This window comes from Oryctolagus cuniculus, chromosome 7 (assembly GCF_964237555.1).
Source record: "Oryctolagus cuniculus chromosome 7, mOryCun1.1, whole genome shotgun sequence".
NCBI classification, from domain to species: Eukaryota; Metazoa; Chordata; class Mammalia; order Lagomorpha; family Leporidae; genus Oryctolagus; species Oryctolagus cuniculus.
Window position 1 is genome coordinate 70,526,214 of NC_091438.1, and position 23,625 is coordinate 70,549,838.

General features: G+C 40.3%; 1 protein-coding gene and 1 non-coding gene across 5 annotated transcripts in view; both read left to right on the forward strand.

The window, feature by feature from the left end:
* Nucleotides 1-1,162: 1,162 nt before the first annotated feature.
* The window catches only part of FRRS1 (ferric chelate reductase 1), a 57,646-nt gene continuing 35,183 nt past the window's right edge, over nucleotides 1,163-23,625 (forward strand). For 3 of the 4 annotated variants that reach the window (XM_002715840.5, XM_070077992.1, XM_070077993.1), the window contains exons 1-5: nucleotides 1,163-1,295; nucleotides 17,839-18,034; nucleotides 19,041-19,177; nucleotides 20,938-21,032; nucleotides 22,289-22,436. In XM_002715840.5, coding sequence (XP_002715886.1) covers nucleotides 17,839-18,034; nucleotides 19,041-19,177; nucleotides 20,938-21,032; nucleotides 22,289-22,436 — 576 coding nt within the window. In that variant the 5' untranslated portion in view covers nucleotides 1,163-1,295. Of the gene's footprint in view, nucleotides 1,296-10,586; nucleotides 10,611-17,838; nucleotides 18,035-19,040; nucleotides 19,178-20,937; nucleotides 21,033-22,288; nucleotides 22,437-23,625 lie in introns of those variants that run through there. The other variant, XM_070077991.1, reaches the window with a different exon arrangement.
* On the forward strand, nucleotides 16,885-17,048 carry LOC127493878 (U1 spliceosomal RNA). The gene has a single exon (XR_007924415.1). It is a non-coding gene; the product is annotated as a U1 spliceosomal RNA (small nuclear RNA).

Genomic DNA, 23,625 nt, shown 5'->3' on the forward strand with positions numbered 1-23,625 from the left:
AAGCTGGGGCCTTGGAGGGAAGTGGGGGTTTGGAAGGCTGGTTATAGGTAGAGCAAGCCTCTCCACTAAGTTTTTCCACTACGTTGTACTGCTTTCTGAGTGTTTTAGGATGTAAGAGTATAATAATTTATTTTACGGACTTTTTTTAAATCATACTTTTGGCATCCAGTGGGGACAATTCCTATTCTAATTAAAATTGCAGAAAGCTATGTCACCACCTGAGGCTTTGAATAGAAGAACTGAAAATCAACTGACTTAGTTTAAAATTATTCATGTTCTAAGCTGCTTTAGGACAGGGAAAGAGGGCTGGGTCTTCTTTATTTAAAGCCTCTCTTTAACATTCTATAGAGAGGCACCTTTATTATTCGTGACCAGCACTTAAGGAGAAAGTTTTAAGTTGAAGGCTCTTCCCTCCTTCTCTCCTTTTAGAATGGGGTTAGAGAATATACTGGTGCTGATTGGCAACCAGGGATCAGGAGCCGAGGAATGTGATGTGATCTGCTTTCCTGTTCACACTTGTTAGTCATGATCTGAAGTGGAGTGTTTCGCATTTTCAGACACACTGTCTTCTCCTAGCTCCAACAGTCTTCATTTGCAAAAACAATCGTGTGTAACACAAAGACGAAAGGCTTAAGAAGAAGCAAAAACAAAACTCCTAAATTTCAGGATATATTTTGTAAAATAAGGGAATTCTTTTGCATTACATCATTCATAAATCTGATCCTTTCATACCTTTTGTAGCTAATTGAAATACTTTGCTAAATACTGTTATTCCACACAAAGGATTGCCAGATAAAATATTGGACTAATTCTATAAATTCCCAAGCTAAATTTGAATTTAAAGTAAATGATGAATTTTTTTTAGTATTAAGTATATTCCAAATAGGATAATATTTATACCAGAAAATGAAATTCCAACTTAACTGGGCATCCTATATTTTAACTTGCTAAATTTGGCAACCCCACCTAGACAAAAATGGTTTTTTAAAATGTCTCCAATTGTCATTATACAGAACAGGTATGTATTTTCAATTAGTTTTGCAGTTAGTCTAAAAACATAATTTTTTTGGTGTAACAATTATCAGCAAAAAGTGTTTGTGTAAAACAGAACCCTTAATTCTTGGAAATGGAGTTCTAAAATCAGTATTGTGCTAGGCTTGCAGATCAGGTTTGGCAGCTTAGCTTGGGAAACCTTCCCTTTTGGTTACTGGGTAAACTGGCTCCACCCAGCTGCTGAAATGTGATACGAGTTGTAACAGAACCGGAAGTTGGCTAGGCTGCCTTTGCCTCTCAAGGTAAGTGGCCCCTGTTTTCTTTCTGTCAAAACTCTGCAAATCATTTAAAAACTGACGCCAGCTGGGCAAGGGCACTGAGCGCCGGCACCTGCGCTGACTCGGGTAGCGAGGCTGGGTGCATGCTTTATTCACAGGCTACGCTCTGGAGCTGGTGTTGAGCTAAGGAGCGTTCACTAAGGAGTTACGTTAATGATATGCCTCGTGACTTTGACTAAGGGACTTTAATCCTAAGGAAAGGGTGGTTGTGAATCGAATTGTATCTGGGATCCTGAAAAGTATAGTCTATTTGGGCACCAGCTTATTTTTTTTTTAAGTTTATACTATGGGGATTCTTACATTTAAACTACATAACATAATTATCTATATGTTGGTTTCTTAGAGCTGCGCTTGTTTTTAAAGTGTCTTTTTAATCTAGAGGTTTTTGCTATCCCTGCCTCTTTCCCCTTAACCTTAACCTTGGAGTATCATTCGATTTTCAGGCAGGCTCTGAGGTGACAAAGTGTTACCTCTGCCCTGAATTTTTACTTATTTACATACTTTTGGGCATCTTGTCATACTGCCCTAAGGGCGAAAGGGAATTTCCAGTCTGCAAAGTAAACTTTTCAATTCAGATTTTTCTCCCACTTTGAATATTAAAAAAAAAAAAGGGAAAGATTTGAGTATTGTGTTTGGATAGTACTGAGGTGGAGGGTTTAAATGTGGTCTATTGGCTTGTTTAAAAAACAAAGCTAGACTTTGGAGGAGATTCTACTTAGTGATTTAGAAAATCAAGATGTTCATTCTTTTGATCACCTATAACTTCCATGTCACATCTGTCCTTTTAATTAGTCACATTCTCTTGACATTCAATTAAAAATCATATTGCAGGAGTACGGTTTTCAAGCTGTCTGCTAGCTGGAATGAAAGGTTAATGTGTAAAATGCCTTTGCTACCATCCAAGTTTGCCTAAAACAAGTCACCCATTGCGGCAGAAACATGTGATAAAACTCTTTATTAGCAAGACCCAAAACTTGTGGAGTCGTAGAGAAAACAGTCATAACAGGTTGGCAGAATTAGGATTCCAAGGCAGGCAGGCAGGCAGGCAGGTAGCCTATTTTACTGGGAGACTTTTTTTTATGGTGGTCATGGTATTAGGTGTTTCATAGATGCTATTTGCTTTACCCCAAAAGCTCGTGATGTTGGTAGCACTGGTGTAACAAGTGAGAAAATTAGGATTTTGTGAGATTAGATAATTTACCCAGGGTCACTAAAGTAGTGCTGTTGGATTGATTACATTAAGTAAACTCAGGTCTATCAAATTTATAAGTCCATTCATTTGACTGTATTGTGGGACACAGAAATTGATGACATTTCAAAATGTGCCTTGAAAAGGTAGTTACCAAGGAGGGGGAGAGAGATAGAGAGAGAGAGAGAGAGAGAGAGAGAAAGAGACAGAGAGAGAGAGTTACGAGGGAGTGTTATGTCCATTGACTCAATCCCCAAGTGCTACAAAGGCTGGGGCTGGCCAGGCATAATCCAGGATCCTAGAATCCCATAACCCTGTCCTCCCACGTGGGTGGCAGGGGCCATCTTCTGATGCTCTCCCAGGCAGGGAGCTGGATCTGTAGTGCAGCAGCTGGGACTCCACCAGTGCTCCACGAGATGCCAGCATTGCAGGTGGTAGCTTAGTCCCCTGTGCCACATGCTGGCCCTGGGTTAGAGGTTTTATTTATTAAAACAAAAATAGTTACAGAATGTTTGAAAATAGAGAAAAGAAAAAGCAATCTAAATTTCTTAAAATCAGCTTAATGTATTTCTCTGCAGTGTTTACTTATGCATACTTTTGGTGTTTTTTAAAATTATGAAACACTATAGCTTTAAAACACACATGTATACATACACGCGCATATACAGGGGACTAAAGAGAGGAAGTCCACTCCACTTCCCATCCTGAAAACATATTTTCTTAAGGGGTAACCACTGCTGACAAAGGTTAGAACCATGGTGTTAGAGGATTTTTCTTTTTTTCCTTTGAAAAATGCATACTTTGGTACAATACATGTATGGCATGAGCATACTTACACCTAAATATATACAGTCAGGTCTTAGGATTTTTTTTGAAATGAGTTAATATTTGCAAAGTTCAGAAAGAGCTAGCTTTTAGAAAGAACTTAATTATTATTAACTATTTTTTTGTCTATTCCATTTCATCCTTTTTAAGGGATACATATATTCTATAGCTTGGGTATAGCATAGCTTATTTTTAAAAATTTAAATTATTTATTTAAGAAGCAGAGAGAGAGAGAGAGAGTTAGATCCCATTTTCTGGTTCATCCCTCAAATGTCCCTGGTGGCCAGGACTGGGCCAGGCCCAAGTTGGGAGCTGGGAACTTAATTCAAGTCTCTCACGTGGGTCGCAGGGTCCCAACTACTTGAATCATCACCACAGCTTCTCAGGGTCTACATTAGTAGGAAACTGGAATTAGGAATGGAAGAAGGACTTAAAGCCAGACAATTGGAAATGGGGTATAGCTATCCCAATTGGCAGCTTACCCTGTAGGCCAGATGTCTGTCCCTCATAGTTTATTTTTGGAACCAGTAAAATTGTCTTAAATTTTTGCTTACAAATAATCCCTGCATAATTGTGTGGGTTGTTCTGTAGGATTAATTTCTAGAAGCGAAACTCCTAGGTCAGATGTTAAGCATATTTTTAGTTTAGGAGGATTCTACCAAATCTCCTCAAAAATTGTGTGAAATTATACTCTTCACTGTAAATGAGAGTGTTCATTTCTCTACGTCTTTTCCTATATTGAATTTTATCAGGTTTCTATGTATTTTGCATGAAATAATAGGTAATACACATTTTAAACATAGTTTAAGCATAGTGTAGAAAGATTTTTGTGTCTTATTTTTCCCATTAAATATATTTCTATTAAATATTTTTCTACTTTTACATGGGTAGAAATTTGATAGATGAAAGAATGGAGGCCCCAGTTAGAAGGAAGGTGAGTAGAAAAAGCAGAGGCACATATTCCAGACATGGCACATGGCATATTGTCCTTTTACATAATGAAAAAAATTCTTAAAATTTGGGTTGGGTTGAGAAGCACAAAACATTAAATGCCTAATACCTTCCCTCTTAATTTAGTAATTCCTAGGGAGCTGTTAAATGCTTCTGGGGAGAGGAGAGACATGATGAGAATTGAGCTTTAGGAAAATGATTTTGTGGTGTCAAGTAAGATTGAAATGGAAATGAAGAAATAGGGAGACCAACTAAGAGTATTTCAGTAATCTGGCTAACAGATAATGAAAACTCTATCTTTGGAGCTGGTGGTAGAATGGAAAGCAGTAGGCAGATGCAATAGAGGAACTGGAAAGTAGAAGGAACAGGAATCCCATACATAGTTGGGAATGAGTCAAAGCATAGTGGATATAAAGTGGGGGTCATTGAAAGACTTGGAGATACTGTTTTAGAGGTGATAATCAAGGCTATGGAAGAGATAAATCTTCAGATAAATGTGGTAAAAATGTGGGAAGATAAGGACTAAGGTAAAAAGTCTTGGGGTTGGATCTCTTCATATAAGAGGCATAAAACAGACTCACACTGAATGAGATATATTTACAATGACTTTCTGACACTTGACCTTGGTTCTAGTTAGGCTGTCTTCATTGTCCCCAAAAGTCCATACTTGCTTTGTTCTTTCTTCTGGTTCCTTTATTGTTCCCATTCCAGTCATGTTCATTTTGAATCTCTTTTCCTTCATAATGCCTTATTATCATGTCCATGTAAGGGTCTGATCTGATGCTGTGGATAACTTGCCGGTTAAAACCTCAGAAAACTAGCTCAGAGACCACACTTTTTGATACTCATTTGCTATTATTTGGACAAATGTCTCAATGAGTGTCTTCTTTTCCATACTGGGAACAATAGTATCTCCACCATTACTCTGAGGAATGTACACTAAGTCCTAGACACCATGTCTGTTATGTTGTAAACCCTTAGTAATTGTTAGCTCTTCTCTGATTTTCTCCTCTACCTCTAAATTACTATAATGAAATGCAATCTTTTCCTTTTCTATTCCTGTATATTCTTAGAGTTTTTTTTTAAAAAATAATCTCTGTGAGCTTCAATTTCCATACCAGCAAAAAAACTGTGTTTTTTCTAAGGGCTACAGTTTTTATATGGAAATCACTGTGATGACTGCAACAAGCCTTCAACCAATAGTAATATCATTAATTTATAGATTAATGATATTTATTTTTATTTCATCTACCAATTTTGTAACTTTAGAAAGGATCCATTCCACTCAGTACTCGATTTTTTTTTTCTAGTGGAAAAAAAATACAAATTTAATACATTTCATAAGTACAACTTTAGGAAAACAGTGATTCTTTCCATCATATCTGCCCTCCCAACCACACTCCTACCCTTCTTCCTTCTCCCTCTCCTATTTGCATTCTTATTTTTTACTAAGATCTATTTTCAATTAAGTTTATACATATACAATTAACTCTATACTAAGTAAAAAGTTCAACAAATATGAAAAAACAAAACAAAACTGTTCCTCAATAGTCGAGACAAGGGCTATTCAAAGTCGTTGCATTTCAAAGTGTCAATTTCACTTCTATAGGTTACCAATTAGGTGTTCCATTAGTTATCACAAATCAGGAACAACATATGATATTATCCTTTTGGGACTGGCTTATTTCACTAAGTATGATATTTTCCAGTTTCATCCACTTTGTTGCAAATGACAGGATTTCATTTTTTTTTTTTACCTGCTGTGTAGTATTCTATAGTGGACATCTCCCATAATTTCTTTATCTAGTCTTCAGTTGATGGGCATTTGGGTTGATTCCATATCTTAGCTATTGTGAATTGAGCTATAATAAACATGGGGGTACAGAGGGTACAGATAACTCTTTCATATGCTGATTTCATTTCCTTTGGGAAAATTTCTTTTTTTTTTACCTAATGGCTCTGGCTAAAATTTCTAGGACTATATTGAATAGCAATGGTGAGAGTGGGCATTCTTGTCTGGTTCGGGATCTTAGTGGGAATGCTTCCAACTTTCCCCCATTCAATAAGATGTTGACTGTGGGTTTGTCATAAATTGCCTTGATTGTGTTGAGGAATGTTCATTCTATTACCTAAAATGCTTAAGGTTTTCATTGTGAAAGGGTTTTGTGTTTTGTTTTGTGTTTTATCAAATGCTTTCTCTACATCTATTGAGATAATCATATGGTTTTTCACCTTCAAGTTGTTAATGTGATGTATCACATTGATTAATTTGTGAATGTTGAACCATCCCTGCATATGAAGGATAAATCCCACTTGGACAGGGTAATGATTTTTCTGATGTGTTGTTGGATTTGGCTAGTATTTTGTTGAGGATTTTTGCATCTGTGTTCATCAGGGAAATTGGTCTGTAGTTCTCTTTCTCTGTTGTCTCTTTTTCAGGTTTAGAAATTAAGGTGATGCTGGCTTCAATAGAAGGAGTTTGGGAGGATTCCCTTCCTTTCAATCATTTTGAACAGCTTGAGAAGGATTGGAGTTAGTTCTTCTCTAAATGTCTGATAGAATTCAGCAGTGAAGCCATCCAGTCCTGGGCTTTTCTTTGTTGGGAGGTTCTTTATTACTCATTCAATTTATATCTTGGTTATTGGTCTGTTTAGGTTTTCTACATCTTCATGGTTCAATTTAGGTAAGTTGTATGTTTCCAGGAATCTATTCATTTCTTCTAGGTTTCCTGGTTTGTTGGCCTACAGTTCTTTGTAGTAATTTCTGATGTTTCTTCTTATTTATGTGGTGTCTGTTGTTACTTTTCCTTTTTCATCTCTAATTTTATTGTTTGGATCATCTCCCCCCCCCCCCCTTTTTTTTTTTGGTTAGTTGGGCCAATGGTGTGTCAATTTTGTTTATTTTTTCAAAAAACCAGCTCTTTGTTTTGCTGATCTTTTGTATTTTTTTGTTTCAATTTATTGATCTCTTCTCTAATTTTAATTATTTCTTATATCTTACTAGCTTTGGTTTTTTTTTTTTTTAGATCCTTGAGATGCATTGATAACTCATTTATTTAGTGCCTTTCCAGTTTATTTTTTCGTTTTTTTAAAAGATTTATTTATTTATTTATTTGAAAGTCAGAGTTACACAGAGAGAGAAGGAGAGGCAGAAAGAGAGAGAGAGAGAGAGAGGTCTTCCATCCGCTGGTTCACTCCCCAGTTGACCACAATGGCTGGAGCTGTGCTGATCTGAAGCCAGGAGCCAGGAGCTTCTTCTGGGTCTCCCACGTCCATGCAGGGGCCTAAGGACTTGGGCCATCTTCCACTGCTTTCCCAGGCCATAGCAGAGAGATGGATTGGAAGTGGAGCAGCCAGGACTCGAACTGATGCCCATATGGGATGCTGACACTGCAGGCAGTAGCTTTACGTGCTATGCCACAGTGCTGGCCCCTCCAGTTTCTTGATATAGGCACTAATTGCTATAAACTTTCCTCTTAGCACTGATTTTGCTGTATCCCATAAGTTTTGAAATGTTGTATTGTCTTCTTCATTTGTTTCCAGAAATTTTTTGGTTTGTCTTTTGATTTCTCCACTGACCATTGTTCATTCAGGAGCATGTTTTTCGGTCTTCATGTGTTTGCATATGCTCTAGAGATTTTTGAGTTGTTGATTTCCAGCTCTATTCCATTGTGGTCAGAGATGAGACAGGGCATGATTTCAATTTTTGAATTTCTTAGACTTGTTTAATGGCCTAGCAGGTGGTCTATCTTAGAGAAAGTTTCATGCACTGGTGAGAAGAATGTGTATTCTGCAACTGTAGGTGAAAAGTTCTGTAGATATTCGTTGTTATGTGCATTTGGTCTATAGTGTCAAACAACTCTATTGTTTCTTTGCTGATTTTCTGTCTGGTTGATCTGTCCCTTGCTGAAAGTGGGTATTGAAGTCCCCCATTACTATTGTATTAAATTCTCTGTCTTCCTTTAGATCCATTAACATTTCTTTTAAATAGTCATGTACCTAGTAATTAGGTGCATATATGTTTATTATAGTCACTTCTTCCTGTTGAATTGATCCCTTAATCATTACATGGTGCCCTTCTGTGTCTCTTTTAACAGTTTTTGTTTTAAACTCTATTTTGTCAGTATATATGTTTGTTGTCCGACATTAAGATGGCTTTACTAGATCCTTTTGGTTTCTGTTAGCTTGTAATATCTTTTTCCATCCTTTCACTTTCAGTCTGTGTATATCTTTGTTGTTGAGATGTGATTCTTGTAGGCAGCAAACAGATGTATTTTGTTTTTTAATCCATTCAGCCAGTCTGTATCTTTTACCTGGAGAGTTGAGGTCATTGACATTCAAGGTGACTATTGATAAGTAACAACTTGTCCCTGCCATTTTTCCATAAATACTCCTATTGTTTACTTTGGATTTCCTTTGTACTTTTACTGGGAAATTGTCTGCCTCCATCTTCTTTCATAGTGATGACGAGGTATCTGTGTTTCTGTGTGTAGCACATCCTTAAGCATCTTTTCTAAGGCTGAATGAGTGGTGACAAATTCTTTCAATTTCTATTTGTCATGGAAGGTCTTCATTTTACTTTCATTCATAAATGAGAGCTTTGCAGGGGATAGTATTCTGGATTGACAGTTTTTTTTTTTTTTCTCTTAAGACTTGGAATATATCTTGCCATTCTCTCCTAGCCTGTAAAGTTTCTGATGAGAAGTCAGCTGTGAGTCTAATTGGAGATCCTCTGAAAGTAATGTGGCATTTCTCTCATGCTCATTTTAGAAAGTTTTATTTGTTTTACTTGGAGAGTTTGGCTACAGTGTTTTGAGGTGAAGTTCTTTTCTGGTCATGTCTATTAGAGGTTCTATGTGCTTCCTATACTTGGATGTCCCTTTCTTTCTCCAAATTGGGGATGTTTTCTGTAATTATTTCACTAAAAAGTTCTTATAATTCATTCTCTCTTTCCACACCTTCAGAAACTCCTAAGACCCATATGTTGGGTCATTTGATAGTATCCCATTTTTAGTTTTCTAATTTCTTCTTCTTTTTTTGGTCTGACTATAAAATTTTCAGAGATTTGTCTTTTTTTTTTAATTTACTTATTTGACAGGTAGAGTCACAGAAGTGAGAGAGAGAGACAGAGAGAAAGGTCTTCCTTTTTCCGTTGGTTCACCCCCCAAGTGGCCGCCATGGCCAGCACTGCACTGATCCGAAGCCGGAAGCCAGGTGCTTCCTCTTGATCTCTCTCACGGGTGCAGGGGCCCAAGCACCCGGGCCATCCTTCACTGCCCTCCCGGGCCACAGCAGAGAGGTAGACAGGAAGAGGAGCAACTGGGACTAGAACCTGGTGCCTATATGGGATGCCAGTGCTACAGGCAGAGGACTAACCAAGTGAGCCATGGCTCAGGCCCCAAGATTTGTCTTATAACTTGGATATTCTTTCTTCTTCCTCACTGAGTCTGTTGTTAAGGCTTTCTGCTGTATGTTTTATTTGATCTATTGAATTCTTCATTTCCAATATTTCATTTTGGTTTCTCTTTAAAATCTGAATTTCATGGGAAAAATTTTCATTCATGTCTTGTATGGATTTCTTTAATTCATGGATTTGCTTCTGAGTACTTCTAAGTAATCCTTTGATCAATTTTTTGAATTCCATTTCTGGCATTTCTTCAACCTATTCACCTTCACATTCTAACATTAAAGTGTTGTTGAGTTCTTTTGGGGGTGTCATGTTGTCTTCCTTATTCTTATTTTTTGAATTGCTGTTTATTTTTAGGCATATGTGGATATACTTGCAGGTTTTTTTTTCTCCCTGTGCTGGCTTTTGTCTTTGGACTATGCCTCAGTGGCTTAGTGGAGTGTCACCTCTTTCAGTGTACACACAGAAGCATGTGCTGGGTGTGGCCAGGGAGCTCTGTTCAGTGCTCTGGGCTGAGGGGAGTGTCTAAGGTGACACCCAAGTTCAGTGTAGTAAATATTTTTTTTTTAAACTAATAACATTTTATTGGGGACAGGGCATCTGTCAGAATGGAAGGGACAGATAGAGAGTGCTCAGTCACTCAGACTGGGGGAGAGTGAGGTTACATTGTTGAATGGAGAAAATACACCTGGGCAGGCAGGCGGGTGGCTCAGCTGAGAGAAGAGAGCTGAGCATATGGTAGTTGTTTGGACTCCCAGTTGTTTTTTTTTTTTTTTTGACAGGCAGAGTGGACAGTGAGAGAGAGACAGAGAGAAAGGTCTTCCTTTGCCGCTGGTTCACCCTCCAATGGCCGCCGCGGCCAACACGCTGTGGCAGGCGCACCACGCTGATCAGAAGGCAGGAGCCAGGTACTTACCCTGGTCTCCCATGGGGTGCAGGGCCCAAGCACTTGGACCATCCTCCACTGTACTCCCTGGCCACAGCAGAGGGCTGGCCTGGAAGAGGGGCAACTGGGACAGAATCCAGCGCCCTGACCGGGACTAGAACCCGGTGTGCCAGCGCCGCTAGGCGGAGAATTAGCCTAGTGAGCCGCGGCGCCGGCCGTGGACTCCCAGTTTTTAGGGAGTCTCTTTATCCACCCCCCCCTTCTTCTTTAGGATAAAGGGTTTTGTTAGAGAGTAAATTAGCAAATTCTGCCCCAGGTTTCTTAGTGCCAGGCAGAGTAGAGGAGCTTCCCTTAGGGCATGTGTGAAGGTTTTATTGCCCATGTTATCAGGTCAGGTCACCCATTTGGTCCTGAAAAGAGAGAATTCTCCTGGGAGCTTTCCTTAGAGGAAGGGCTGGGACCACCTAGAAGGTTATCAGGATCTGGGCAGGACTTTGAAGTGGAAAATGCTGAGCTTCTGGGGCTTCCAAAACATGTGCTGGTCCTTCAGGCCGTTTTCACCCAAATAGGCTAATTTTTAACTTCCTACGCAACATTCCATCCCCCCCCCCCCAAGAGAAAATACCCATAATCTTATGGGGATAAATGGCCGAAGGTCTGTTTTCTGTAGCTACTTCGGAAGCTGACAAGTGGGCATAGAGGTGGACATGGGTATTTTTCTCTTGCTATCTGTCCTATGGTGTTTCAGAGTGTCCTCAGGAAGCATTGTCCTACTTGGTCCAGAGGGCTGGTCATCTTGTCTGATGTGGTAGGCTGGAAGCCCTGTTTTAGAAGCACCTGGAGCCACATGACTTGTCTTCTGTTAGAGACAGAACAAACAAGGACATTAAAACACAATAGTCTACAGAGAAGCACAAAGAATGTGGACACTTTGTCACCAAGGAGAGGCAATGATCAGGATTTCCATGACCAGATGTGATGTTGGGCCACATATTTTAGTCTTGTGTGATCTGGTCGTAGAGTTGCCTGGCCTTGTCCAAGAAAGCATGAACATGATTTTGTACCCATCTAGTTTGACTCTAGTTTGGGGCATTTTCATGGGCAGCAGGTAGCAGGTGTAGGTCCTGCCTGTTTTGAAGGACTGAGTAAGCAATCCGTTTTTGAGAGCCCTAGTCATCGCAGCTTTTCAGTGGATGAAAGCTGTGCTTTGTTTGTTTGTTTGTCCCAAAGGAGGGGGTTCTGCTTTGGTTTCTTGTTGAGAGCCTGATTTAGGAACTGTGCTATTTCCATGTATCTAGGAATCTGTAACCTATAGGAAAATGCTGGGGCTCCCTGAAGTTTGCAGAAATAAGAATTTGCTATATGGCCCATATATTCTATGGGGCTGGTTTTCTCTCCCCAGGGGTGAGTATAAGGGTTAAATAATTAACTCTCTAGTGCTCCCCTCCCGCCCCCAGATGCCTAATAGCTACATTTTGCTAGGAAGTTAAGCTAATGTACAAGACCAGAGGCTTAGGCTGGGAAAGGAAACAGACTAATAAATCATTTACAATTAACCATATATATTTTGGATTATTTCACACCCCCCCTCAAGAGATAGGCCCTTTAAGTCCTTGGTGAGGACCTGTTCAAATAGCTGCAGGACTATCTAAGTCAGCTGTAACTCTAAGCCCTGCTTTTAGGGACTAACAGGAAGGGCTTTTTAAGCTTTTTTTATTTATTTTTATCAGAGGGAGGTTTGATCAGCTCTGTTGGGGTAGTCTTATGCTGACCTCCTCTTCCAAGAAGAACAACGCCTGGGTACTAGCCCCAGGGAGTACAATATTTATCCACGTTGCCACAAGAATAATACAAAGGATCCATGCAGTTCTTGGTGTGAGCATGGATCCTGCAGCAATAACTCCCACCAGGGAATCAGGGAGTCCTGAGTGTGTGGAGCCGTCCACAGTGACTACCCAAAGACTCAGCCACACCCTGTGGCCTCCCTCACAGCCACAGAGTTTTCACAGTCCCAGAAACCAGGGCTCCCACAGTCATGAGCACCTAGCCGCCTGTCAATTCTCCCAGCCAGAGTCGGGCATCTCCTCTTGGCTGGTTGCTGGGCGTGTGGACATATGCTGATGCACCTGTTGCATTTGTCCAAAATGGCACCTGCCCTCTCTTGGCTAGTTACAGGACACTGGTGCTGGGTGGTTAGGGAGAGAGAAATGTGCTCTCTTTTTTTCCCTCTAGGTTAGCAGGTACATTGTCCCCTACATGGCCTCAAGCCAGACTTTCACCAGGCTCTTCCCCATAGCTTTATTGCTAGTGGCTTGGGCTGCTGCAGTCTTGCCTCACATCACTTTCCAAAGCTGGTGCTGTGGCTCTCGGCTGCTGGGGTCCTGAGTTGTGCGTGTCCACACTCTCCATGTAGACTCACAATGTCCCTCTAATTTGCATGGAGTTTCCTCTGCAGATTTCTCCCTAACTCTTCCCTGAGATTGCACTTTCTCCACTTTTTTAAGCTATCTTCCCCTAGACTAGAGAGAGCAGTAACATCCCTCCCTGTTCTGCTGTCTTGGACACCTTTGCTATTTTTTTTTTTTTAAGATTTGTTTTATTTTTTTGAAAGACAGAGTTACAGAGAGAGGTAGAGCCAGAGAGAGAGAGAGAGGTCTTCCATCGCTAGTTCACTCCCCAAATGACCGAAACAGCCAGAGTTGACCTCATCAGAAGCCAGGAGACAAGAGCTTCTTCTGCATCTCTCACAAGGATGCAGGGGCCCAATGACTTGCGCCATCTTCTATTGCTTTCCCAGGCCACAGCAGAGAGCTGGATCAGAAGTGGTGCATCTGGTACTCAAACTGGAGCCCATATGGGATGCTGGTGCTGCAGGTCAGGGCTTTAAACTCATTGCACCACAGCACTGGCCCCAATAATTTTGTTTTGAAGACAGGATTATCTTGAGAACCATATGGAATGATCTAGATGAAACCTCTATAACATATAGTAAGTTGCTTGTTTCCAACCATTTTCCATGAAAATGAATAAAGAAAGTGGGAAAATTACCTCCTGATGATGTCCTGACAAGGGAAACCAGGATGAGATTGTACTATTTCAAATTGCTCTTTTCATCCCTGGTTTCTCCTACCTTTCCTTTCCCTTGTCCTGCTTTCACTCAGACTCCAAAAGCTTTTTCAGAAGTTTACCTTTAGTTTGATTGGACAGATCTCAACTTGATTTTTCATGTGCTATTTTTCTTACTCTTTTTTTTAAGAACTTTCATCATAAATGTCTTAACTCCAATTGTTAATTTAAAAAAATATTTTTTCTCTCTGGTTCCTGCTGTGAAAATGGAGTCCAAACCATTTTTATCTGGGCAAGTGGAACTATAACTATTTGACCTATTTTTCAATTTCCCTATAATTGAGATTCAGCTATCAAAGTCAATTTAATTCTTGATGTGGAAGTTTTCTGGGAAGGTAAAGTTAAATTACTGTAAAGAAGGGCAACAAATTTTGTAAAATATATTGGAAGGCTTAGAGATATTAAATACAGATGTAAAAAGTACAGGCAGGCTGGCCCTGTGGCATAGCAGGTAAAGCCTCCGGCTGCAGTACTGGCATCCCAAGTGGGCGCCAGTTCGAGTCCCGGCTGCTCCACTTCCAATCCAGCTTTCTGCTATGGCCTGGGAAAGCAGTAGAAGATGGCCCAAGTCCTTGGGCCCCTGCACCCACGTGGGAGACCCAGAGTAAGCTTTGGATCATCGCAGTTCCATGGAAGACCCCCCCGCCTCTCTCTTTCTCTGCCTCTGTCTCTCTGTAACTCTGCCTTTCAAATTAATAAATAAATCTTAAAAAAAAGTACAGGCAAATCTCAGTTGTCTACCCATGTTCAGGAGAAATTAGCACACACTGGTAATATTGAAAATTAACAGTGATACTAAATAATTATTTATTGACAATGCTTTGGTTTTAGGCATCGAGCTAGTTGTTTTATATCCATTCTTTCTGGAGCCCCAGTCCTGTGAAAGAAATCTCTACATTGCTACTCAGACTTTTAGAAAAGGGATTCAACATCCTGAAATGGGTAGACCAATTTCAATTTCATCCTTGGTTACAATATGCCCCTCACTCCCATTGTCCATTGTGAAATTTGGATCCTTGCTGGATCTATGTGCTTTACACCTTTCTCTCTGCAATAGAAATTTCATTGCTTTCCATCCATATCTTGTGTTTGCTTCAACTTTTCTGACTTTATCTGTCTCCTTATCCTTCAATAATTCTACCTATTTTTCTAAACTTCCTACCTAACCCTGTCACTCAGCAGTTTCTACCTTTATCATCAAGCCCTCTAGGTTTTAGTCAGCATCAAGGGTGGGCATGGGGGATTGTGGTACAGCAGGTAAAGCAGTGTTCCGAATCCCATATTCCAGGGCAGGTTCCAGTCTGGGCCACTACTTCCTCCCATTGGGGCCATCTGGGGAATGAACTAGTGTATGGAAGGTCTCTGTCCCTTCCTCTCTCTGTGTCACTTTGCCTTTCAAATGAATAAAATAGATCTTAAAAACTTACCTGAAGTGCTAAGACTCTAAATGTGCTCTGTCCCTAAATTAGTTTCTAATTCAGTTTGGAATTTCAGTTCCATTTTCTAATAGAGGGAATGTAATAAATGGTGGTTCTGTTTCTAGGCAAAAAGCCTAGCACTGGGAGCATATTTAATGCAGAAATTAATTGCAATACTTGGTACTTGTACCAAAATAAAAGAAAATAATGCCTTGGTAATTCTAGTAATAAAATGAAAACTATTCAGTAAGAAGTAGCTATTTTTCCTGAACATTTAGTGGAATGCAGTTGATGAGAATTCTGAAGGGAGCTTTCGAGTGCTTTAAAGATTGCAGTATTTTATATTAATTGAGAAAGATCTTTCTCATATGGAAGATCACTGTAAGTATGCTGATTTATTAACCATATTTATACTTTTTGTTTAGACTCAGACATGGAGTCAAGAAAGAATAAGGCATTTTCTGTTGTATAAATATATCTCCTGTCTCCAAAAATCTTCCATGTCATGTAGGTTGTTCTTCTTCTTCTTTTTTTTCTTTTTCTTTTTTTTTTTTTTTTTTTGACAGGCAGAGTTAGAGAGAGAGAAAGAGAGAAAGGTTTTCCTTCCATTGGTTCACCCCCGAAATGGCCGCTATGGCCGGCACACTGCGCCGATCCGAAGCCAGGAGTCAGGTGCTTCCTCCTGGTCTCTCACGCGGGTACAGGGCCCAAGCACTTGGGCCATCCTCCACTGCCTTCCCAGGCCACAGCAGAGAGCTGGACTGGAAGAGGAGCAACCAGGGCAGAATCCAGTGCCCCAACCGGAACTAGAACCCGGGGTGCCAGTGCCACAGGCGGAGGATTAGCCTAGTGAGCCACGTCACCGGCCTCTTTTTTTTTTTTTTTTAAAGATGTATTTATTTATTTGAAAGACAGAGTTAGAGAGAGAGAGCTCTTCCATCTGCTGATTCTCTCTTTAAATGGCCACATCCAAATCCAGGAGCCAGGAGCTTCTTCCGAGTCTCCCATGCTGGTGCAGGGGTCCAGGGACTTGGACCATCCTCCACTGCTTTCTCAGGAATATTAGCAGGGAGCTGGATCAGAAGCGGAGCAGCCAGGACATGACCAAGTACCCACATGAGATGCTGGAGTTGCAGGTGGTGGCTTTACCTGCTCTGCCACAGTGCCAGCCCTGCTTTGTCCTTTTAAGTTGCATTTTAATTTTTGCCATTTAGTGTGCCTTGTAATTTTTTCCTTATAACCGTACATTATGTACTGGGTAAAAGAAGCTGCTATCAATAGGCCTTTTGTAATGTGGAAGTAAGGAGTCAGGGCAGGGGAAGCATTCTGTAGCCCTATGAGTAGGATTTTACAGTCTTTCAGGGAGTCTGTGTCCCTGGACTGTGAGTGTTTCAACAGCTCCTCCATTTTCCCTGCCCCCCTTAAGAGTGGGCTGGAGTTGGTGTGTTTCTTCCCGCAGTCCAGGTGAGCGCTAATGAAATCCCAGTAGACTAGGCTCTGACTAAGTCCTCTTTTACGTAGTTATAAAATGAAAATAATTTCTCCTCTTTTATATAAGTTCCAGTGATTCTAAGACTGCTTTTGCCCATGACCAGGCGTGTAAAACTCCTTATTTCGTGAATGAGCTTACTTCTTGAGCTCTTTATCTCTGCAGCCTGTCCACAGCGTTAACCACTTGCTGCCAGGTAACATGTCTCTGCCCAACTACTTCCAGCCTTGTTGGGTACGATGACTTGCAATTTCTGAATATATATACTTACCTGGCAGGGGAGATACCATGATCACGAAGGTGGTTTTCCCAGGGCGAGGCTCATCCATTGCACTCTGGATGTGCTGACCCCTGCGATTTCCCTAAATGTGGGAAACTCGACTGCATAATTTGTGGTAGTGGGGGACTGCGTTCGCGCTTTCCCCTAAAAAATGAAATAAATAAAATAGAAAAAAAATTAAAAAAGAATAAAAAAAAGAAAAAAATTTCTGAATATATGCATGAAGTGAGGTGGTTAATGTGGGCTGGAAGAGAGTGAGACTGATGTGTAGCAGCTGGAGGAAGAGGAGGGGAAGAAGGTTATGTGGGCTGACAAATGTGTTTCTTAATTCAGAGGACCTGGGTTACAAGCAGTAGAAATATTGTTTTTAGCAACTGGTTGTTATCCTCAGGTTTTAGTGCTGCAGATTAAATTAAATACCCCACCACCATGATTGGTTTAGTGGGAAGTTGAGAGAAATAATATTGGAGATTTATTCAGTAGTGATATTTAAAGCCTGCAGAAATATTTCCTTAAGCTTTCTAGGATGAGATGGGGTAAATCTTTTGTTTTTATTGGAATAATTTATTGTTTCCCAGTCATACTAATGAAACCTTACATTTGTTATCATCCTTGAGGCTTTGGCCATATCTTCATTTTATTTAAATAACTTTGGAAGGAGAGTCTTAGTTTCTTTATCTTTCAGTTCAGGGAGTGGAGGCTTAAGTGATTTGCTCAAAGTCTCACAGTTGGTTGGTTATCAGTTGGTAGAGCTGCGATTCACACCCAGGTGAAACTTATGTACCATATTGTTGTTTTCTTACACATTTTGACAATATGGTTAGCTTAACATTGAAAGCAAATGGTTATCTATAATTGCTGCCTCGTGTTGTGAAAACTTTTATGTTTTGTTTTTAATCACATCTGAAAACAATGTGCTTTTAATCTTCTTTTTAAGATGTCAGTTCCTGGATTTACCCTTGGTGTCTTCATATTTTTGTTGCGCATCATTTCTGTGGCTAATTATCCCAATGGGAAAGTAACACAGTCCTGTGGCAGAATGATTCCTGAACATGGTCACAGCCCACAGTCGGAGGTCGCTCACCGCATTTCAGTGAGTCAGCAGACGTTCAGGCCGGGAGATCAGATCGAAGGTACTGTGCTGGGGTTAACTATTTATATTTTGAATTTCACTTGTTTACTGTTCATTGAATCTTTATTATTACTGGATTTGGACTATTTCATTTAAATCTGTTGATCTGTTTTTATAAGATACCATAATTTTGTACTTCCATTTTTTGTTCAAGTCATAGAAATGACCATGTATACCCTATTGCTCACTCAGAATAGATTTTAAAGTAAGTTTTAACATTGCATTTAACAATTTTTAAAAAAGATTTATTTATTTGAACGGCAGATTTACAGAGGGGCAGAAGCAGAGAGAGAGAGAGAGAGGTCTTCTATCTGCTGGTTCACTCCCCAGATGACTGCAATGGCCAGAGTTACAATCTGAAGCCAGGAGCCAGGAGCTTCTTCTGGGTCTCCCATGCGGGTACAGGGGCCCAGGGACTCGGGCCATTCTCTGCTGCTTTCCCAGGCCATAGCAAAGAGCTGGATCGGAAGTGGAACAGCTGGGACTCAACTGGTGCCCACATGGGATACCGGCACTGCAGGCAGTGGCTTTACCCACTATGCCATAGTGCCAGCCCTTTGTATTTTATTTTATTAGATTTATTTTATTTATTTGAAAGACAGAGTTACAGAGAGAGGTAGGAACATAGAGAGAGGTCTTCCATCCGCTAGTTCAACCCCCAGATGGCTGCAACAGCCGGAGCTGCGCCAATCCGAAGCCAGGAGCCAGGAGCTTCCTCTGGGTCTCCCATGCAGGTGCAGGGGCCCAAGGACTTGGGTGGGCTATCTTCTACTGCTTTCTCAGGCCATAGCAGAGAGCTGGATCGGAAGTGGGGCTGCTGGGTCTTGAACCAGCACCTGTATGGGATGCCTGTGCTTCAGGCCAGGTGTTAACCCACTGCACCACAGCACTGGCCCCTCCAGGGGGAGTTTTGCATATGTATTCTTGATTTCCTGATTCTACCTAGGATGTACCTCTTGCATTTCTTTTTGCAATATTACTAAATTTTTCACCTGTTTGTTTCTCAGTTACTTTGTCAGGACAGCCATTTAAAGGCTTCCTCTTGGAAGCTCGTGACGCTGAGAATTTGAATGGCTTTCCTGTTGGCTCTTTCTCATTGATTGACAGTCGAGTATCACAACTTCTGAATTGTGAAGACATACAGGTTTGTGTTTATTTTGAAACTGATTTGTTTCGGGCTGGCGCCGTGGCTCACTAGGCTAATCCTCCACCTTGCAGCGCCGGCACACCGGGTTCTAGTCCCGGTCAGGGCGCCGGGTTCTGTCCCGGTTGCCCCTCTTCCAGGCCAGCTCTCTGCTGTGGCCAGGGAGTGCAGTGGAGGATGGCCCAAGTGCTTGGGCCCTGCACCCCATGGGAGACCAGGAGAAGCACCTGGCTCCTGGCTTCAGATTAGTGCAGTGCGCTGGCCGCAGCGCGCCGGCTGCGGCGGCCATTGGAGGGTGAACCAACGGCAAAGGAAGACCTTTCTCTCTGTCTCTCTCTCTCTCACTGTCTACTCTGCCTGTCAAAAAAAAAAAAAAATTTGATTTGTTTCAATTTCCTTGGGTCTTCTCACGATGGGGTGGTGGTGGTTACAGGATGAATGGTGAGACTACCTATGTGTACATCAGAATAGATTTTTTTGTATTTTTTATTTTTTTTAAAATTTTTTTGACAGGCAGAGTGGAAAGTGAGAGAGAGAGAGAGACAGAGAGAAAGGTCTTCCTTTTGTCATTGGTTCACCCTCCAATGGCTGCCGCGGCTGGCACATTGCGCTGATCTGAAGCCAGGAGCCAGGTGCTTCTCCTGGTCTCTCATGCAGGTATAGGGCCCAAGGACCTGGGCCATTCTTACTGCACTCCCAGGCCACAGCAGAGAGCTGGCCTGGAAGAGGGGCAACCGGGACAGAATCCAGCACCCAGAAAGGGACTAGAACCTGATGTGCTGGCGCCGCAGGCAGAGGATTAGCCTATTGGGCTGTGGCGCAGGCCAAGAATAGATTTTCAATGATCAGACTTTCCCCTAATTTTCACCACTTGAAATATGTGTTTAATGCATAATTATCCTAGAAAAGACAGGGCAGTGTGAAGAGTTCTTGTGATGTTTCTGGCAATTGACTCTTATATTGATTTTTGAAGGGTTTTAATATTGAAGAAAGAGTTTTGGGGACAGTGGTCTAATTTTTGACATTCACTTATTCATTCACTCATTCATTTAATAAACACATATACTAGGGACTGTCTTGGGTGAGAGGGATATGGTGATGAACAAGACTTCCTTTTGCTCCTTGCAGAACTCATGCCCTTAAGTGGACATGGGACATATGGCACAAAAGTAAAACATGTGGTCCTAGGATAGACTCATAAGTAGAACAGTGTGATAATTGAGGTTACAGCATATGCAGAGTGGGTGGGAAGCATTGCAGAGGGAGCCACATAGGCTCGAAGGAATTGAGAGAGAGCATCTTTTGGGGGGAATTTCCAAAACAGGCTTCAAATAATCAGAAGGAATTTGCTGAGTGAATGAAATGGGAAACAAGATTGTTCAAAAGAAAGGAATTACTAAAATATTGTCCTATGTATTTGAAGGCAGGAAATTTTTCTTTTAATGAGTGGTCTGCATTCTATTTGTGTCTGTTAATGGAAGGAGTATATTTGTAGTGTAAATGAATTAATGGACAGCCTCATTATATTTCCAGTGTTTCCCAATATTCAGGAATCTCCTCATTTCTTAAATTTCTGATGACTGTAATTTATTCATGAGCCAGTTGCTAATGTGTTGTCAACCAACCAACATTTTCTTGTTGATGCCCGAGTCTTTGTTATAATGCCATCATTATGCAGTGATAAGCTGATTCACAAATGATAGCAGTTCTAATCAAGTTGAGCTCCTGAGTGACTGAATGGTAGTTCCATTTTATTTCAGGGATCAGCTGTGAGTCATACAAGTTCATCCAAAAAAACAGAGATTAAAGTGTATTGGAGTGCTCCAAGCAGTGCCCCAAATCATGTACAGTTTCTGTGAGTAGAAGAGTTTGTAACTTACAATGGTCTGTATCATTTTCTGTATCTATTTGATGTTCACCTGTATAGGAGAGGTTTGCAATAGTAATGTTACCAACTTACTGGTGTAAGAAATTCTTTCACTCTTTTGCTTGCTTATTTTTTTATCCACTAGTATATACATGGCACAAAGCACAGATCTTCATGCCCTAATGGACACTTAATAGATAATTGTTGGGTGAATAAAGAATTGTACAACTTTAATACTGATAAGAACTGGTGATAAATACTTGACTCTATTGAATATGGGTTAATAGTTTTTAAAAATTTTCTCCTGCATTAGTATGAGAATACAAATAAAACAGTTCCAAAATTTGGAGGACTTTTTTTGCAGTGTTTCAATTTACAGATTAGATTGTCAGGAAAGCAAAACCCTGCATGCCACTCAGAATTATGGAATTCAGAAGAATCAAAATAATAATTCTTTCTTAATCCTATGTACAAGAGGAAATGGAATGTCACAAAGCCATCTAGTGATTCTTGAGTGATGTTACAGATACTAGGGATCTTAAAAGTTTACTGAAAAAATGTTTTATGAAAAAACTATACATGGATTTCAAAATTTTTTCCACCAAGATGAATTTACATTTTTAGTTTCATTTTCTCACAAACTTTCTGAAGTACCCTTGTCCCTTTTTAAGGGAAAAATTACTACCCTGGTATGTCTCTGTTTTCTGCCTCCTTGTGTACACAGATCCCCAGCACATAGTAACATAGCCTTGCACCTGTGTGTTAGGTGGAGTATGTAATGGGAAATGTGACCTCAGTGAGTTGATGCTTGCTTATGCAGGAGTTTGTTGCTATAGCTTCCTATTACATATGCCCTCTGGGAGGATTTGAATAGTATATTATGAAATGACTGCTAGTGCATTCTTTGTACATCAGGATGCAGAAATCTGAGCAGTTTAGTCCCTGAGTATGATATTCATGGCTGTTGTGAATGTGTCCAAAGAATAGACAAGTTCAAAGAGACAGGGACAGAAAGAGAGAGCTATGAAATTTCAGCTAGTGATGGAGTAGAAGAGAGTCATTAGAGACGACATACAAAATCAGTACTATTGTTAGTAGTACTGGGTGCTCCCAGTTCATTTCCCAGTACTGTTACGTTCTATTGTGTTCCCAGTTCATTCCCCCTTTTTTTCTTTAAAGGTTTGATGTTGTTACAATGGGCCATCATCAGGGTTCTGTCTAATCTTACTGGTACTACATTTCAGAGCAACAGTTGTTGAGAAGTATAAAATCTACTGGGTGAAGATGCCTGGTCCTATAATTTCCCAACCAAATGCACTTCCATTTACGACACCTAAAGCTACAGCAGCATCTTTGTCAACGTTACCTCCGGTTTCCCATTTGAACAAATCCGTAAGTCACATTTTTATAACTTCACCAAATGAAATCTCAAAAACAGCACCCTTGGAAATAGTGGTTCTATGCTTGACAAAGTGCATAGAGAAGTAGCCGTACAAGATTGAGGTAGCAAATTGTGTTCTCTGTAGGATCTGAGGGAATGCGTCACTGCAGCAATATGAATTATAGGTTAGAATAAAGAGAAGGTAGGTCCCTGCATGTGCAAGATGTGATTATGACTTTCCCATGTAGTCTATACTAGTAGTGGGTATGTTTTCATTTGAAGACAAATCTGATGAAACCGTTTGCTTTCCTTTTCTCCCTCCCTTCCTTCCTCCCTTCCTTCCTTTCTCATAACCAAATGTCAAACTTGGAAAAGGAACTTAAGCTAAATTTTGAAATGATTCGGAGAAGATTCTTGAAATGGTGATACAACTCTTAGATTCTATTTCATTAAAGCCGAAGAATACTAGGGAATTCTGTGTGCTGAACTGTGGAAAATCTCTTGCAAGCTCATTGGGTAGAATTCCATCTGGGCTTTTGATTCAAAAGAATTATGACTGAACAAGCATACTGGAAAGGGCAGTGCCTCTTAGAAATGTTAGGAAGACTAGTTTCACTGAAGGAGATTCTGATAAATTCGACTTCTTACTTCAGTAACGGGTGTAATGGGAGTGCCTTCAGACAAGTTGTCACAGTTGAAAGAAACAAGCTTAGACCTGAATACTGACTTGCCTACTTTCTATATGTCTTTGGACAAGTCACTTGGCTTTCAAAGTTTCATTTTAAGAAAAGCAAATATCAAGCTCTTTAGTATCACTGTGAGAATTAAACAAAATAATAGATATGTTTTCTTAATGTGCCTTGTGCTTAGTAAATGTTCAGTGTACATTAGTTCCTTTTTTCTTCCTTCTTATCCATTTATACCTGTTTGTTCACTTAGAAAAGACCAAGTAAAGCTTTTTTACCCTAAGTAATTTCTGATTTTGTTTGCCTCCTCTTCTACATTTTGTAAGATGTATATGGGCATCATATTTGATTAAATTATCAGGAATGCTGCACTCTGTTTGACTGTATGCCTAGACTTACTAATAATCTAATGCATCTATTTGTACTAGCTTTCAGTCCAGTCTTAATGCTTATTTGTTTAAAAGCTTTTTTAGAATAATAATCAATCAGTTTGTACCTCAGCTGCCCAATTGGC